The 18,872-nt window shown below is 42.4% G+C and overlaps 1 protein-coding gene across 7 annotated transcripts in view; it reads right to left on the bottom strand.

The window, feature by feature from the left end:
• Positions 1-18,872, bottom strand: part of DCTN1 (dynactin subunit 1) — a 1,835,652-nt gene that overhangs the window by 701,887 nt on the left and 1,114,893 nt on the right. For all 7 annotated transcript variants that reach the window (XM_044063298.1, XM_044063299.1, XM_044063300.1 and 4 more), the window contains one exon: positions 7,549-7,617. In XM_044063298.1, the coding sequence (XP_043919233.1) occupies positions 7,549-7,617 (69 nt within the window). The remainder of the gene's footprint in view (positions 1-7,548; positions 7,618-18,872) is intronic.

Here is an 18,872-nt window from a genome sequence, read left to right as displayed (position 1 = left end):
TGAAGTGGTTGTCTGAGTAGACAACACCTTCCTCATGAGATCGAAGGCCCCCGGGTCCCGAGTCGAGGCATCCCGAGGTTCCGAAGAAATCGGAGGAATCCCCGAGACAGGCACCGATGGCATCGACCCTGAGGACGGAGCCGAGTCGATCCGAGCCGAGGCTCCGAGAGGGAGAGTCGGAACCGAAACATCGGTCCGACTCTCAGTCCCGGATCCAAGGATGGATCTTCGGCTCCGAGACTCCGGTACTGGGTCCGACGGAGTCGAGGTGAACGGTGCCGACCGAGAAAAAGATGGTTCCGGCACCAAGGGCTCCACAATCAACAGATCAGCCTCTCCCGGCTCCGAAGACTGGATAGGCCTCGGAGGAGGAACAGGTGGAGATAAGGGAAGGCCTTTGAGTCTTGACACCAACTGGGAGGAGACAGAGATGAGCTTGGACAAGGCCGTATTCTCCATCAATTTCTGCACCACGCGGTCTACATCGGTGTCGGAGAGGGGCCTGGAAGAACGCGCCGAAGGAATCGAAGACGGAGCCGACCTCAAAAGTACAGGAGGAGGAAGCTCTGTCACCGGTTCCAAGACTCGAGGCTCGGTTAACTGACAAAAGTTCAACACTCGGCCCCGAAGCCTGTAGAACCGGTGATCGAACTTTAAATGAAGAGCTCGGAGCCGATGACTTGGGCTCCGACGTCTTCGATTCCTTTGAGGATTTAGATGTCTGGTCTGATGCATCCAGAGCCTCTTGGAATGCAGGCTTCAAAAGGCCCCTATCCATAAGTTTCCTGCGCCTATCTGTCATGACCCTTCCACTGAAAGAATGGCAGATGGAACAGCCTTCCTGTAGATGGAGAGGGCCAAGACAGTAGACGCAAGAACTATGATTATCTGTTACAGACATTTTCTGCCCACATTGGCACCGTTTGAAGCCTGACTTAGCTTTTTCAGACATGTTACAAAAGTCAAATCCAAGTAAATAGTGAAATAGTCAGTACAAAGTCAAATCCAGTAATAAATGTCCAATCCTGTAAGATAAGTCAAATCCTATAGTCAATCCTGTAGATAAAGTTAAAGGGTGGGGTAGGCCCCGAGGGAGTAACTCTAAGTATATAAAAGTTTATATACGACACCGAGAAACCCTCGATACACTACTCACACACACACAGTCAACTTTAAAAGAGAAAAGGAGAAGTTTTTATCCAAAAATATATGAAATAAATGAATCTTAGCTTTGAGGTGGTCCGAGCTCATCAAAATGATGCGAACGTTGCAGCGGCAAACTAGATCTGAGGTAAAGGCAGAGGGGGATTGTGGGAGTTAGGTTGGTCTCGAGCTTCTTCTCGATGCAGAGCTTTGCCAAGCGGCCGACACGGAGCCGAGGATCAGCTCCGAACCCAGGTGTAAGAACAAACGGCGAGAGTGAACACTCTCACATCATTACTTTAACATGGTCAGGCAAAGACTGATCTTTTAACCAAGCATGTCTACGTATCACAGCCCCAGTCATAGCTGCCCTACATGAAGCTTCCAATGCATCATAACCACACTGAAGAAAATGGTTGTTAACCTGCTGAGTGTTAAGTATATGTCCCTGCAATGCCTTTCTATTAATAGGCTCAGGAGAGGCTAATTTTTTCTGCAAATCATCTAGTAAAAAATCCTGGTACTGCAACATGTGAAAAAGGCAGTTAAGTGACCTCATGGCTAGGGTGCTTGAGGTATAAACTTTTTTACCCCATCTCTCCAGGGACCTAGCTTCCCTGTCCGCTGGCAGTGGATTTTTGGCAGTGGAAGTAGCCACTGCCTTGGGGCCCTGTGAAATGGTTTCTAGATCCACAGAGTGGGCCTTAAAGAGATGCTTGTGAGTGTCAGGAACCCTATAATATCTGTCTGGCTTGACAGGAGCAGGGGGGAGAGAATCAGGGTTAGCACTGGAGTCAGAGAAAACATCATCCAAAACATCCATAACTGGAGGAATAGCTAAAGGTCTGTGCTGGGGAAGCTTGAGGAAGGTACGCAGCCGTTTCCTAGAATCAGAGAATTCCTGACCCTGCCATTTAAAATGTTCCCTCAAAGAGTGCAGGACTTCACCAAACGAGAAATCCTCTGGAGGGGAGGCAGAGGGAATTGATTCCTCAGCATCAGAGTCCTCGTAGGCCTGGAAGGATTCTTCTTGGGTATCAGAATGCTCAGAATCCCCAGAGGCTTCATCTGAAGAGAGGTTGTCAGCCTGCTCAGTTCTGGGCCTTTTCTCTGCAGGTGGCTGAGAACCTCTGTCTGGATGAGGTTGAGACCCCCTGATAAGAGAAATAATATCTGCAGCAAGAGACATGATCTGTTTATCAGAAGAAGGGGCCTGAGCAGCAGGTTTAGGATGGGCCTTGGCCTGGCTGGTGGCCTTAGCACGTGCAAAGGCCTTGATGGACATGGATACAGGAGGCCTAGCAGCCCCACGTGCAGGAGTAACCTTGTCTACAGAAATGGTGTTGGGTAGATCCAGATCTTCGGTTTCCGGAGGAAAATCAACAACCGGCACCGGAGAGATCTCTGAGACCGAAGGTCGTGTTAACGCTGTGTCGTCGGCCTGGAGCGGTTGTATTACCGCTTCCGAAGGGACCGAAGCACTAGAGGAGGGTTTAGGAGTTGCATCGGTGGTGGACGCGGGCCGAGGATGTCGGTCCCGGTCCTTTCGCTTTTTGGCAGATTGAGTAGTCGGTTGATCCGACGGCATGATATACGCGAAAGATTCACCGAAAAAGTCTTCAGTGAATTCTGCCCAGCGCCTGAGAGTGCGCTTATTAAAGCAAGCACAGGCAGCACAGGCTGAGACGTCGTGGTCTGGGCCCAGGCAAGGAAGGCAGTAAGAATGGAAGTCCTTATGAGGTATTTGTTTACCACAAGACAAACAATTATTAACTTTCTCAATTTGTTCTGACATCGGCTGAGGCAAGAAAAATGTTCCCAACGGGTACTTAGCTTTTAGATGACTTCGGTACTGAAAACACAGGAGCTGACCGACCGGCACTTGCGAACTGCTTCTGCTTCGGGCACCACGCGGCAAGAAAGACTGAAGATGGCGTCGGCCGATGCCTTTATACTCCAGCCGTTGTGACGTCGGAGAGGAGGCGACACCAGCCGACGCCGGACCCAGACTTTGGAATTCGGCCGACCGAGGGCTGCCTGAGGCAGGACAACCCATATGTTATGACTGCAGTTGCATTCTTGAAGGACATCTTACCTGGTCCTGTGGGTCTGGTACTTAACAGCCCTGAAAGACAGGGTTGGCAGCAGTATATACTTTCTTACCCAAGTTTTCCATGGCTTGAATGTCCTTATCTGAAAGGAGAAGCTTAGTGGATGGCAACAGCTTAGACGGTTTATCAGAGGAAACTGAAGCCACTGAAGGATCACCAGAAGGAGATGTACACAAACTTTGCAATACTCTGATACCTTGTAGAACTTATCAGGTTTCTTGGGGGCTGGAGGGTGAGAATCAGGAGCTACAGAGATAGCAGTAAAGATATCCAAAAGGGATGCCAAAACAAGAGGAACAGCAAACAGCTTAGGAGACTCCATTTGTAGAAGCTTATACCACACATCTTCTGAATGTCAGAGGCATGGAATAATCCCAGTTGAAATACTTCATCATGCGAGCAACAGTATCCCCAAAAGGTAATTCTTCAAAAGTGAAATCTGGATCAAATAATCCACTTCCTCTGAACCCTAGTCTAGAAGGGAAGGAATCTGAGAAGGGTGAGCAAGGGATCTCCCCCCCCACCCTGAATCCAAATCCTCATCCAAGGAATCCAATTCCCTATTTCTCTTAACAGGGGTGGAAGACCAGGGGAAAGGTGGGGACCGGCACCCCTTGAGGAGGCTTCAGGGCCATTCAAACATTGAACAGTCCCCGAGTAAAATCCTGCTGTTCACGCTGGGGATCTTTAGCAACAGGGGAAAGATGCTTAGTTTTCTTTTTCTTCAGCGGGATGTCTGCCGCCCTAAGCACTTCTGAAGGTTCAGACTCTTGGCAAGATTCAATAATGGTAGTAGGTATCACATCCCTCACTAAAATCTGAGGAATCCCCCTCTGTCCCTTGGATATAATCAGCTGAGGTTCCCCCTCAACATCAGCTGCAGACACTGGAAAAGCCTCTAAGATGAGAGAGAGTTTGGATCCATGCCAGATTCTGATGGGGTCACGGCACAAAAATCCAAGGCAAGCAATGGACAGTCTTCAGGGATTTTATTAGCTTCTAAAATGATATCCAGGGGACGGTGGACAGCAACTGGATCAGGCCTAATCTTTTTAGCCACCATCTTGGCAGACAGCTAATCCCTGGGATGGGAGGACTCTGTCATATCACCCTTAACGAACAGTTTGTTAGTTCTCAAGATATATGGATAAGGAGGACAAAAAACTACATAGGGTCTTAGGCACAAATGCTTGACAGATGGAACATTGACTATGGTTGTAGAAGCACCCAGGCAAAAATAATACTGGCAGTGATTGTCTTTATGTGGAATCTGGCTCCCACACTGACATTTCCCCTTTCTGGATGATATGAATACAAATACCAGACAAACGTGAAAAAAGGAGAGAAGAAACCCCAATGGGGCACTTATAGAAGGGCGTTCAGACCGACATTTGATAATGGTGTTCGGACTGGCAGCAAAGAAGTTCTGTTTACATCCATATTTCACCTTTATGCTCTATACCTTATGTGGGAGCTTACTTGTGACGTACAGCACTTACAAGACCTAAAAGCTTTCATATATTGGACGGACTTTGGGCTGTCCTCGGTAGGATGTCTCTCAGCAACAGTGATAAGGAAGAACATATAGCTCAGATATCACAAGCAGACATTCCCTGAAGAAAATAAAGAGCGATGCCACCTTGTTCTGTGATAAAGATGTGTCATGAAAGCTCACTTCAATCCAAAATGTACCTTAACCTTATTTATTCACTTTATTACATTTGATAACCAGGTAGGTGGGCTGCTGTAACCTAGGCCTGGTAGCAATATAACATTTTGATGAAAGAAAATGGGCATTTCACAATATGTTGCTATAATAAATACAGTAACGTTTCAAAAGTGAAACATCTCCAGTAACACAACAGATAAGACAGCTGCAGTTAAAGGGTATAGTGATACAGGTAACAGTGATAACAGAAAGGAACCAGGGGAATATATTTAAAGGGTGCAGACATCATGGTGAATGTGTACACTGAAAGAGAGATAAAAGTGGTTCAAGACCATGTTTAAACCAGGGGAATATATTTAAAGGGTGCAGACATCATGGTGAATGTGTACACTGAAAGAGAGATAAAAGTGGTTCAAGACCATGTTTAAACCAGGGGAATATATTTAAAGGGTGCAGACATCATGGTGAATGTGTACACTGAAAGAGAGATAAAAGTGGTTCAAGACCATGTTTAAACCAGGGGAATATATTTAAAGGGTGCAGACATCATGGTGAATGTGTACACTGAAAGAGAGATAACAGTGGTTCAAGACCATGTTTAAAACTTACAAAAAATGATATTAAATCCAGAGTTGAAAGCACAACAGTGGTCTTAATATTTATAAGATTTTAGCTAGCAGATTACTCATTAGGCTGCTGTATAACAGACTAAGTAGGTGAGTGTTTTTCATCTGCAGAAACTATTTTATTTTATATGCAACATTTTATTAAATATCATATGCTCGTCCATGCATGGTGCACATGTCACTTCAGCAATGATTTGCTGATACAATTTTATAATTACATGTTTACATAATACTAAGAAACTAACATCTTTTCAGACAATGCTTACATTTAACTTTCAAAAACTTGCCAAAGTTAAGCTTGCAAGTCCGTACCTGAAACATCTACTCTATTTAATCTTGATCTCCGAACTGATTTAACATTGCTCCTTAAACTTCATACCTTACAGTACAGTCTACTTTGTTTAAATAGGTACATATTTAATGTGCTTTGTTCAATGTTGATGTCCTCTTCAAGCTCAATTTCCATTACAGAAGCCCATACAGCCCATTTTTATTAGGGATTTCTCTCTCTACTCTCAACAGTTCTCAGTTTGAAATTTTTTAATCCCTTTAATCATCTTACCTCTCTTACTGATGGCTTTCCATTTTCCACATAAAGCTCTCTTAGCCACTATTAACACAAAGGATAACAATGTTTTTAGGCTTTCTGGTAAATTGTTATATTACACCAACTCACAAGAACATCTCTATACTGAGGTTAAATTCTCTTCTAAGTGTAAGACTTAGCAAATCATTCAGTCCATTTTTGTACTGAAGCAACCTTGCACTTCCTCAAAATTTAACTCGCAAATTCTCTCTCTGACCCATCACACCACCAACATAGGCCTCTTGTTTGTGGGAGCACTTTTTCAAGCATCATATGAGTACAAAAATATTTATGCAAACAATTCCATTTAACAGCTCTACGCTTTCTCAATTTATTTGTATATTGAGGAAAATACTTATTTACCTCATCTAAGGAGCTATAATATCATAGTTTAGCCATCCACTCTTCATGATATTAATTTTACACTACATCGTTTTATCAAATCTAATACTGCTCTATGTGACCTAAGTATAACGCTTTCATAATTTGACATTTCTGTTCTAGACAAGATTACAAATTCTGTTTGTGGTTTAATAAATTTACTATCCAGCCTCCACATATCTACCTTCAATTCTAACATTAGACCAAACTATGGCAGCTGATCTGAGTTAAGGTTTGTCTAGCTTAATCCCACTTTACTATCTCATCCTCTTACCTGCTCCCAAAAGCTTGTTTCTTTGTTCTTTCTTATCCAGATGTTCATTACATTTTCTTCAGTAGCTTTCTTATTACTATATATAGTGCAGCCTACTGGTGGTGGTCTATTTTCCTAAGGTCGAATTTCCTTTAAAATAAAGACCTTCTTAATAGTTTTACATCTATATGCCTTGCTAAATCTTCCTAAACACCCATATGTGATCATGTAAGTAAGCCTTGTTGGGTATTCACGTAGGTGAGGTTTTTGGAAAATTGAGTGCACTGGCCTGAAGTGACCTAGTAGGGATTCTGAGTGAATGTTAAAAGGTACGACTGTTATTAGTATTAGAAATTTACAGAACAGGTATTAAGCTGAAGTTGCTTAGTTCACAGAAGCAGTTAGCAATCATATTCAGGACAGTCGACTTCATGCTAAATCAAACCTAATGAAACAGCTTACCTGCATTATTAACAGCACACATTAATAATGGACAGTTTAAAATTTCAATGGTGCTTAACATTTTCAGTTCATAACCCAGAAAGCATATCCAAACTGGAAAGACTTAAAGAAAACGAAAAAGATGAACTGAAACAGTCTGACATCTTTTCAAGACAGATAAGCTATGCATGCAGTTTCTCAGGATAATGCACATGCAAAGATTCTGTCTTTCTCCAAACTTTTTTTGAAGATTCTGATTGATCTAAAATAGAGAGCAAAATAAATTCACATCAATTTAAGAGATAATCTAGGACCAGCCTACAGATGAAACCTCTTACCTTGATGTGGTCAGCCAGCTGTAAAGTGCAGTCCTCAGGCTGGTCAACCAAATGGATACTATACAAGTGCTGAAAAGCAAAAACATACCATAACTTATTTGCTAAAATAAACAAAAAGAAAACACACAATGCCTGACAGTATCCTAAAGCAAACTGTAACAAACAAGAAAGACTCTGTATTGTGCATTCAGAATAAACCAGAATAACAACCTTCTTATAAAAGACTCTTAAAAGATTACATAACACAGATAAATTATAGCTAGCTTCCTCAATGAAAACTGATCTACAGCAGCTTTGTCCAAATTATGTGCCAAAAAGGTATTCGTGGCTGTTCCACACTACATTTAGAAATATTCACTAGTTGCCCCAGATATTAAGAAATTGCACATTTCTGGAGGATTAAATACATAAAAATATTAAAAAATCTTGAAAATTGTTTAAAGAATGTACATAATATAATGTACTCCTTGTATCCCTCTTGGAAGACAAGAAACAGCTAATTTCTTACATTATCAGCTGATCTATGAAGAGGACCCTCACGGATGGCTCCTATGATATGGTTATCCTCTCCACTAACCAGCATCAGACACCTTTTCCTAAACGTTTCCATGCTCAGGGATAGATGTTTTCCTGTGATACCCACCAACTTTGACAACACAAATGAGCTCCTCCTCTGTGCCTGCCAATTTAACCCTTGCCTCTACTGAGCAGAGTGCTGCAAATCAAGAACATCGATGGCCCCTTGCCCCAGTGATAGGGAATAAATGGGCCCAGCTGACCAGGAGGGGCTTAATGGCTGACAGACATTAGGGACAAAATCTCCTGTTTGTTTCTTCAGATTAGAAACTGCACATCAAAAATGAAAACACCCTGACTGCCAGCAAATGATAAACAACTAGAAAGACCTACCTGACATACAGTAATTCCATCAAATAAGGCCAGACAGAAAAAAATCCCTATCTGCAGATGAAAAGAGAATATTTTTGACATTCAAAGGAAGTTTCTGTTCATAAATCAACTGATACAGTAATCCCATAAGATTTAAAACAAATCTGTTAGGTCTAATGTCAAGCCCCCCCCCCGCCAAATGGGACCAAGAATTGAGTTGATTTCCAAAAAGACAAGAGCCAGGCAGATGCAGCCACAGAACCTCACCAGGATCAACCAGAAGGGCTGAGACCCTGAGGAATATGGCCACCTCCAAAGATACAGCTGAGAAGGCTGCCCGGGAAGGGAACATTGTAGTCCCTTGGCCCACTGCAACCAAGGCTGCTAAAGGAAGACTAGACAATGAACGTTGTTACTCTTACAGAAGAGTACAAGACTGCTAGGCTAGTGTTCAAAGCATCCAATGCTATTCATGGGACTGATCCCACTCCACCCCCTCTCAGTGATGAAAATGGGAGTCAACAAGCAGCCCCCATCTACCCCAGATGCCACTACCCAAAACGGAAAAGGAAGGCACCTCAGAGAAAAAAATTAACATCAGCTGAACAGACACCTGCTGAATCTTTTTTCAAACACTTTTAGCAATAAATGTCTATTAATCATCAGAACCCCCCCCCCCCCAGTCAACTGGCCTATTCATTCTGTATCACCATGTTGAGGGTTAACTGGAAGTGGCCATTACTTAAACAGCCATCAGGGATGGTTCAAGGTTTTGCTCTGAAGCCCCGTCCCCCCACCTGGTGAAGGGCTTGGGATGGGACATATAATGGGCTGACCCTCAGAGATAATCTCCTCACTTTAGCAATGGTGTTCTCTCCAAGACGTATTGCAGTTTTCTCACAGCAATCAGCAGTGTTTTCCCTCATCTCCGCTGAGGAGATCACACTGCTTTGTGCACTCGAGTGCGTGCAATCCTCCCTCCCCTCCCCCAAGAGGAGAGTGGGAGACACTACTTTGTCCCTTCGCATCCATAAAGGAGTCCTTAAGTGCCAGGGTCACTAACTGAGCCCCAGTCACCTGGAGCACAGTCAGGGTTTGATCCTGCATCACCACACAGCCAGGCCAGATCCCTGCTGAACCTTGCGACTCCCTCCAGGGACATAATTTTGAGTAAGCAACATGATGGAATGGCAGCAAAACTTCCTCTAGCAGAGTTGCAATGAAAAGCCACTCCTGGGGAAGTCAGCCTCCATACCCTCAAATGTATATATATATATATATATATGGTCAGACGGGGAGAGTGGTATCCCAAATACATATGATCAGAAGGGCAGAGTGGGACAGTCGTCTTAAAAGAAGAAGAAAACAAAGGTACAGTCAAACCAAGAGACTGACCTCACAGTGTAATGGCTTTAGTGCTCTAATGCAGGACAAGTAGCTCCAACTAACTGTTACTGACTAACCCAAGGGGGAAACAATAGGCAACCCCTGCCCCAGGAGTCCAGGGCCAGGTAAGACTGAGTATACCCCTTAGACAAGTGTTGTAGAAAGAGAGTTCACTTCTATTAAGCCTTTGCCAATGACAAAGAACTGAAGTGTTCCAGTCTTTGGTATCAAAACAGCCAATCCCAGATCAGGTAGTACAGCTGAAGACTGGAAGAACTGTATCCTCCCCAAGGGTCCCAAGAACCTCCACCTTCTCCATGAAAACAGAGGGGGTGGACCCCCCCCCTTAAAAAATGCATTGGGAACCACAAATGTCCTGGGGCAAAAATAGGAAGAGCATCTTCTACCTCCAAGAGAAACGGAGTCTGGATCTACACACCACTTCCTGCAGAACTTAACAGTAAATGTCCTGCTGAACATGGCTGCAGTATTCCAAACAAATGCGCTGTCACTGCTGATCGTCTGGCCAGGGTACCAAAACTGAATCTTCCTGGGGTTGTACATCTAACTTCTGAACTTAGCTCATGTCAGAGTGTATAGGCAGACATATGAGTGTAGACCCTCAGACCAACTCCAAGCCAGCAGCCTGAAGACCCCTGAGTGTGTGACTGGTCAGCTAGGAGGGGGCAAACAGGAAGTGTTAAGAAGCCTCCTCGGTCATAGGGTCATGCCTACTGAGCAGAAGAGAAAGTCAGTGAGATACAGACAAGTTAATCAAATTAGGGGGAAGGATGGCGAGAAGGAATACTGCATCAGTGATCAGTAAGACATCTACTGTTATGGTAAGTTCTTCCACTATGTCCTGAATGAGACCACTGATGCAGTATTCTAAAAATATAGGTCATTCCCAGAGCTGAAGGGAATGTACTGGAGCGGAATGTTTGGGTCACTGGCTAGGTGACAGAGGAGCTGCCCAAGAGACCAAGGATGACTGACCTACAGAAGGCAGCTCTGGACTTTGAAAAAGCATCAATCCTATAATGTTTAGTGAAGGTGTGTATAATGACCAGGCAGTAACTTCCAATATAGCCCTGCCATCCACCTCCTTCAAGAAGTCCCTGAAGGATGCCACTGTTTTGGTAGGGTGAGCTCAAAGGCAAGACAGCAAGGATTTGTCATGTAGAGAATAACAAAAGGAGATGGACTTAAGAGATCTGGCTTGTAGTGGTTTGTTTAGATACTGGTTGTCTCATTCATGGAATCAAAACTGGGTGAAACAGTTGATTTGACTTATGAACAGATTTCGTCTTATTCAAACAGAACCTCAGCTGTCTTTGGACATCTAGAGAGCATAGGATTCTTTCCTTCTGTTCTATGGGTTGGGAAAGAAATGAGGGAGATTGATGGTCTGGTTGAGAGACAGCTTGTTTACTACGTTTGGCATGAAGAAGTGGCTAGCCTTCAGGGTCACCCTGTTCTTGTGAAAAATAATGAAGGGACGAATGTCCATGAGCGCCTAAAGCTACGAGGCTCTCCTAGCAGAAGTTAAGAGGCAGAAGCAAAACAGTTTTCCAGGTGTAGAATTTGAGATTTGCTAAGGCTGCTGTTCTAAAGGAGGTAGAGTGAGCTTTTTCAGTATAAAGTTGAGGTCCCAAGGAGGGGTAACAAGCCTTCTTGGTGGTCTAAGATGGAGAATCCCTTTAAGGAACTGTTTGACCTCAGGTCTGGACATAAGAAGTGGACTGAAGACAGGCAGAGATGGCCAAATGGTGTGCTTTGACGAAGGAGTAAGCTAGGTCTGCATCCACAAGTTCACACAAACACTAAGATGGAAGGTATCTCTGACTGTCAGGGTCCTGATTACTTCATGGCACCAGAAAGAGAATCTCTTCAATTTAGCTACGTTGGACTTTCAAGCAATAGGTCTCTGCTTCTTGGAGAACCTTAATTATGTCTTCTGAAACCTGGTGCCTGAAAGGAATAAGAACCCTATCATTCACATACTTGGGTTACGGATGACAGGCTGGGGATATAGCAGTGATCTTTTCTGCTGTGTGATGAGATCCACCTTGTGTGGCAGTTTGCAGGATATGCCCATGGTGAGAAGAAAAAGGAAGCCACTAGTAATAGGTTTTTCTTGTTCCTCTTGGACCCTTAGAAGACCCCTTGGAATAAGAGGCAGTGGGGGAGGCACAGAGAAACTTCCCTGTCCACTGAAAGAAGCAGCCATTCACAGGAAGAAATTCTTCCCAATACATGTATAAACCTTTTTTAATGAAAGAAAGCACCCAGTGGTTTGTGCCGATCTTTTCACAGTTTGAGATTGTCAAAGTTAGCCTTTTGGAGAGGGGCAGGACAGGACTGAGGGGTGGTAATTTGCAAACTGTCACAGAGATTTTTTTCCCCAAAGGAAGACTTCCTAGATGTGGGATTCTACCATAGTTTTTCTAGAAACCTCTTTCTTGGTACCCTTCTCGTGTTTCTGAATAGGTTTGGAGTCCATTCTAACAAAAGAAGTGGGCTTGGTTGGGTAATTCCTCTGGTATGCACAGAGGTTAACAATCTGTCTGCATGCTTTCATTGTTTTACCCTGCAGAATTTTAAATAAGTCGGCTGCTTGTGGACCAAACAAAAGGTTCTTGTCTAAGAGAGAATCCAAAACTTTGAAGTCCTCCGGCATGAGTTGAGTGCACAAACATGTACACCTGCGAATAACTGCGCTATAGCATCTGCATTGGAAGAGGTCTCCACAGCATCATAACTACATTTTACACTGCATCTGGCTACCTGAGTAGCTTGATTAGGCAAGGACAACATTTGTTATTTAGAATATGATCCCTGTAAATCCACCACTACCTTGTTTATGGAGAAGAGTATAGATTACAGGTATTTAGTCATGTGGGCCTGGTAAATTAATAGCACCGAATACCAGAGTAGAGGAGGATTATTAAAAAAAAAAAAAAAAAAAAAAAAAAAGAACCTTGGAAAATATGTCTGGGGGCTGGAGGCTGCAAATCAGGGGTAGCAGGAAGGCATCCAAGAAAATTTCCAGAACTGGAGGAACAGGTGAAGGGGCAGGTCCCTTTTCCAAGAGATTTTAATAGCCCTTGTGGACCTTTGTAATCTGTCTAGATACCCATTCAAAATGTTTCATTATGTTTATAGTCTTCCCAAATGAAACTTCTTCAACCAGAAAGTCAAGGGTGATGGACTCCTCTGAACTGGGTTAGGGCAGTGAATTTCAGAGGAGCAGGTCAGAGAATTGTCAGATGCATCTTCAGCTTAAGAGAAACATGTTTCTACAGGAATTTCTTTGAGGCACAGGAGGAGGAGGGTGGGCAGAAAACAAAGGTAGTTTCATGGCTATAATGGCTTTAAGCAGGCTTTAAAATGTCCATCCATTCCTTCCCTAGATGGGTGAAGAAAAGAGATGCTTTTTTTTTTTTTTGGTTGTTTCTTCTTAGATATGGCGCCTGCTATAAACAAGCAGGGCAGTTCAGACCCCCTGATGTACCTCAATTAACTTACTGGGGATCACTTCCCTCACTAGAACGTGTGGTATATGCCTTCTGGATCCTCTGAAATGATGATCCACCTTTCCCCCTTCTCCATAGGAGTAGCTTCCTCAGTTGTAAGGCCCTCTGACCATATTTCTCAACTGTCCAGCTCTTCCCAGAATGCCCAGATGTTTGTCTCATATTTTTGGTCTGTTCCTCATAAAATCTATGGTTTTCTGGCAAATCACTGAAGACTGAAATCACTAAATAATGATCTACACTTCAGTTTCAGACTTCATATTCTTCAGAAAATGCACGCTAACACAAATCCTATTATTCTATCAACCTTCTAAGTTTATAAGAGCAATATTTTAATATCTACCGCTATTTTTGGGCCTTTACACCCCACCATTTTAGGATTTGCCTAGATTTCTTGTTTTGTGAGGTTGAGGAGTATGCCTTTGACACCATACTGACATCAGTCGAAATCATGGAAGAGGGCATCAGAGGTGGAGTCTGACGTACCACTAGCTCTGGGACCTCAGTAAGTGCACGGGAATCAAAGTGTGTAAACAGAGTATCTGGTTATGGCCTTTTGAGATTTTTCTTGTGAGATGGAGGTATGGCTGGGGAAATGGGATCCACCATCTTGGCCTGGTATGTCTGGGAAAATGGGATCCACCATCTTCGAGTGGGCCAAACGCTTCAGACGTTAGGTCTCCATGAAAGTGCTGAGCAAAGACAGACAGGACTGCAAAGCCTTTGGCACAAAGGACTGGCAAATGAAAAATGCCTTGTAGTTTTGTTCTGTGCCAAGGCATAAGAGACTCTGGGTATGAAGATCTTTGTATGGGATTTGCCTACTGCACTTGCACTTACCCCTCCCCGCTGACATCTTATATAAATATAGCAAAGCAATTTAGATAAGTGCCTGATTGGGGAACCTTCCTTTACTTATCTGTTTTTTCAAGAAGCTACGGTACCAACCACCAAATGATGACCAGTCTGAAGGTTGCAGGACCTGCATTCAAGCTGGTGACAAGAGAGCCTGAGGATCTACAGTCATACATCTGCCTATATACAAAGACAGTTATCAGTCAAGGTTACAAGTTAGACATATGGCCCAGGGAAGGTTAAGCTTTGCTACTCTGGCCAGACGTCAATGGTAAAACCTATCTGCATGGAATACTGCAAAGTGATCTTAGTCAGAACATCAACAAGTACTCGATCTTATAAACTGCACTATGGATCCTGGGGGGAGTTTACCCTGTCGCTCCCCAACGTGCGAGAATTAGTGCAGAAGAACTGATGTTGGGCTGAAGGAGAAGAGCCCTTTGTTTTCTCAAAGAGCCCTGGATCTCTGACAAGAAGAGAAGTCACTTCCTGGGATCAGGCTGGGTGACTGGGGAATGAAGACAATCAAGCAAGATAAAAAGTGGTGCTGGTACCTCTGGAGGTACCCCTTCCTGTTGGTTGAAGACTGAAATACATGTCTCCCTGGCCTCAAATCTCCTAAAGACACAGAAGACAAACCCTTGCTAGTTAGGGATGATCTCCACCCTTGGAAGGCCCAACAGGCTGCAAATACACAGACCAACCTCAGTGAAGCCAATCCTCAAGTTAAATCATGGATGAAACTTTGACCCAATCGCTACAAAGGACCCCCCTTTTACAGATCCAGCACAGAGCTTTCTTCCATGGTTTATTCACATTCTGAATTTCCAAGGGGGAAAAGGGCACGCAAATGCAGGAACGTTTTATTACAGATAAACAGGATCAAGATTTGAACCAAGCTAACTGTTTTTTGATAACACTAGAGCACAAAAACTTTTTGCATGACAACTCAGGCAACAGCAAGTTGAAAGGGCAGTCACCAGACTTGGGGAGCCTATAACAAGGAAAGTCACAAGCGATGCTGTAGAGGTATTAGAAACACTTTGGAAATCTTGCGAGAGCCTCTATAAAGCAGAGAAACATAAAAATCAAGAAAAGATACAAATGAAATATTTATGGAAGAATTACATATGCCAAGGTTAGAGGAAGGCGAGGCTAGATTACAAAGAGTTAAGACAGGAGGAGATGAGATACACATTTTTGATGTACAACTAATCCAAAGTAAAGTCCCCAGGAACATATGGTATTCCTGTGGAAGTTAGGAAGCTAGGAGGAAAAACTGATAATTATCTAGAAGGTTTTGCTTAACAGTATTTTAGGGGGAGGAGAAGTACCAACATCCTGGAAGAAAACAGTGGTAGCTGTAATACCTAAAGAGGGTAAAGATCCATCAGATCCAGCTTCATACAGGCCCATTTCAATACTAAACCTTGACTATAAAGTGTCCGTGTATATAATGGCTAAAAGAATGGCAAAAGTAATGCCAAAACTGACAGCTATGGATCAGTGTGGTTTTTGTGGAGGGGTGGCAAGCATTTGACAACATTAACAGAACATTGATGATCCAGAGAGAAGCAGAATGTAAGAAAATATAATTGTTGGTGGGTCATGATGCAGAGAAAGCATCTCACAGAGTAAGCTGGGACATTAGAGCAGGGTAATGGTAGCATTTGCACTTCCTGAAAAAATAAAGTTGATTAGGAGGACAATGAGGAAACAGAGGCAAAAATTAAAGCTGGGTGGGGTCCCATCTGATAATTTCTGCTTGAGCAGAGCAACCAGGCAGAGGTGTCCTCTTTCCCCTTTATTTGCATTATATTGGAACCACTGGCAAAGAAAATAAGAGGCTCAGAAATTCAAGACATAATTGGTATAGTAGTCAAGAAAAGCTGGCTTTATTTCCAGAGGATATAATTTTATACCTGACAAAACCAGAAAAAGACATCACGGTGTTGTGGAACATTTGGAGACAGTTTCAGATCTTTTCAGGATACAAAATTAATTAAGCTTAAACAAAGGCAATAGTGGTAATTACGTACCCACACATGAACTGGTTCAGGAATATCCATATTTATGGGGACTTGATAAAATTAAGCATTTAGGAGCATGGATTAAAAATTATTCTAGTGTGGTAGCTAAGGTTATGTGGGAAGAGACTAAACAAAAGATTATACAAAAACTGAGAAAATGGAAGCTTTGTTACATGGATAGTTAAGATACAAGCAGTAAAAATGTTTTGTCCTTTTAGTCTTGTACACAGTCCAGGCATATTTTAATCAACCAGAGGAGGAGTTCCGGGTAGCAGTTAATAAACAGGACTTTATCTGGGAGGGGAAGACAGCAAGAGTCAAGTGAGATAAGCAGAACAGGGCAGACTGGGATTACCCAACTAAAGGGTATTTTAGAACTATATGGTTAAGACTCTTATATGTAGCACAAGAAGAAAACTATAACTGAAAGTGGAAAGGGAAGATGATGAAATGGGGGAAATTCACAAAACAAGGAGAGACTGGGATTTTGGATGCAGGTCTTTAAGGAGAACAATAATAATCATACAGCATTATTATATCCATGAAGTAGTAGAAAGTATTCTAAGAACTAAACCAAAACTGGAATGGACAAAGAAGATTCTGCCGATAGGGATCACTGCAACTAGGGATACAGAAAATAGCCAAGAGGGAGCTGGAATTTATTGGAGAAAACTGGCCAAGGAACCAAGGCATTGGAAGCAAATAACTAGAGGGGGAAAGATGACAGAAAGGAAAGATGCCAAGAATTTATTTGGACTGCAGGTTAGAGATTGATACCTTCCCTATCAGGCATTGATATCAGAGTACAGACGAGAAAAAACAGGGTGCTAAATGAAAGACCAGCACTGGTACAGTTTTTAAAAGAAACTAAAAGAGAAGCTGCCATTAAAAAAGGAATAATTACTACAGCATATAAAATATTGCATGATAACTATAAGAATCAATCATAGGAGGTTGGAAAGGACTGGGAAAAGAGATTGGATAAGCAATTCACAAAAAACAATGGGAGGATATATGTATGTTTCCCAGATATGCCAAAAAAATCTAGATGTGGGATTTTTGCCTGGAAATGATTATGTATTTTTATACCCAAAGTAGACTCCAGAGAATTTTTGCTCAGGCAGACAGCAAATTCTAGAGGTGTGAAGGGGAACAAAAGGTAATTGGGAATGTACCTTCTGGGAGTGCAGTGAGCTGGCGGACTTTAAGGACTCCCTGTGGGATGCACTGTTGGAGATAGTGGGTGGGCAGATTGGTCTGCCAAGGGAGATAACTTCGCTGAGCTATGCTACAGAATCGGAATTGCCTACACATGGTAAGGCCTTGCTGTGTTGCTAAAAAATAAATTACTAGAAAATGGAAATCAAAATCTAAACCAACTATACTGGAAGTAGTGAATATAGCAACAGCGATAAAAACTGGAACTGAGATCTTTAGAAAGGGGTGGGAACAAACTACATAGGAAAAATGGGAATTGTGGGAACAATACATACAAGGTAGGAATGATGTTTAAAAGGCAACAGGACTTAAATGAGCTATGTAACACGGAGTCAGAAAAACTGGGTAGATAAGTGATGAATAATGTTTGCAACTAGGATTGTGTCGGTGTGTTTTGTTTTCATTTATATAAATGCATGATTGCCTGTGTAGTAAGTGATAGTTTAATAAATAGGTTTCTTGTTTAAAAAAAGGCAGGAATTGAATAATTTATGTAATATTGCTTAGGTTATATGACATATATCGATATATGTGAAATGTAATGTTTATTACGTTAATATAGTTTGATTACTTTTATATGTAATGTAGTGTTCAGTACCATCACTGCTTTGTTTCTGTATTTTGATTTTGTAGCTTTATCATGTTTGTTTTTGCAGCTTTTCTCCCCAGGCCTCTACTGAAAATGGGCTCGTCCTGGCCCAGTAGACCTCCTGGTAAACAAATGCAAATAAACAAATAAATGTAAATTTGAGTATGTCACAAGTGATGATTCAATAAAGGTGTATGAAGAAAAAAAGATTTGAACCAAGCAAGTACTTAAAAAAAAAAAAAAAAAAAAAAAACATTGCAGTGGGGTTGCAAGGTTCCAGCATGACTATATATAAATATAGATGATGCACAGCAATACTGCATACACTACTACATGCATGCATCTGTCCCCTGAATGTGGGAACTTTTGAAAAGGATACCAAATGTTGACTTGTGATAAGAGCATGAAGAGTTCCTGAACTTCGATTCTGCAGTACTTCTACAAGTTGCAATACTTTATTACCGTGTCAGTGGAGAGCTGCAGTACTTTTATGCTTAGACTTGCACAAATAGTAACCACACACATATGTAACTTTATAGCAATGTTTCACCAAGTCTGGCTTTCTTTAAGAAACTGAACAGATGTGCAACTTAACGGAGAGAACCTGAATACAACGTTATAACAAAACAAAGAGTAAAATACCCTAAAGTTATAAAAACTTAAAGTTACTGACACATCGGTATGCAACTCTCTAACAATTTCAGAAACAACATTAAGATTTTTTCCCACAGATGCATGTTTTCAGTAATAGGGGCAGTGAAACTGCAGGACTGAGCTCATTCTCTGCAGGCAGTGTGAAATTAAAAACAAACAAGTTCAAAG

This window comes from Protopterus annectens, chromosome 2.part1 (genome assembly GCF_019279795.1).
Source record: "Protopterus annectens isolate FY-2018-M chromosome 2.part1, PAN1.0, whole genome shotgun sequence".
In the NCBI taxonomy this organism is placed as follows: domain Eukaryota; kingdom Metazoa; phylum Chordata; order Ceratodontiformes; family Protopteridae; genus Protopterus; species Protopterus annectens.
Note: the sequence above shows the minus strand (reverse complement) of the source record. Positions and strands in the feature narration are given on the sequence as shown.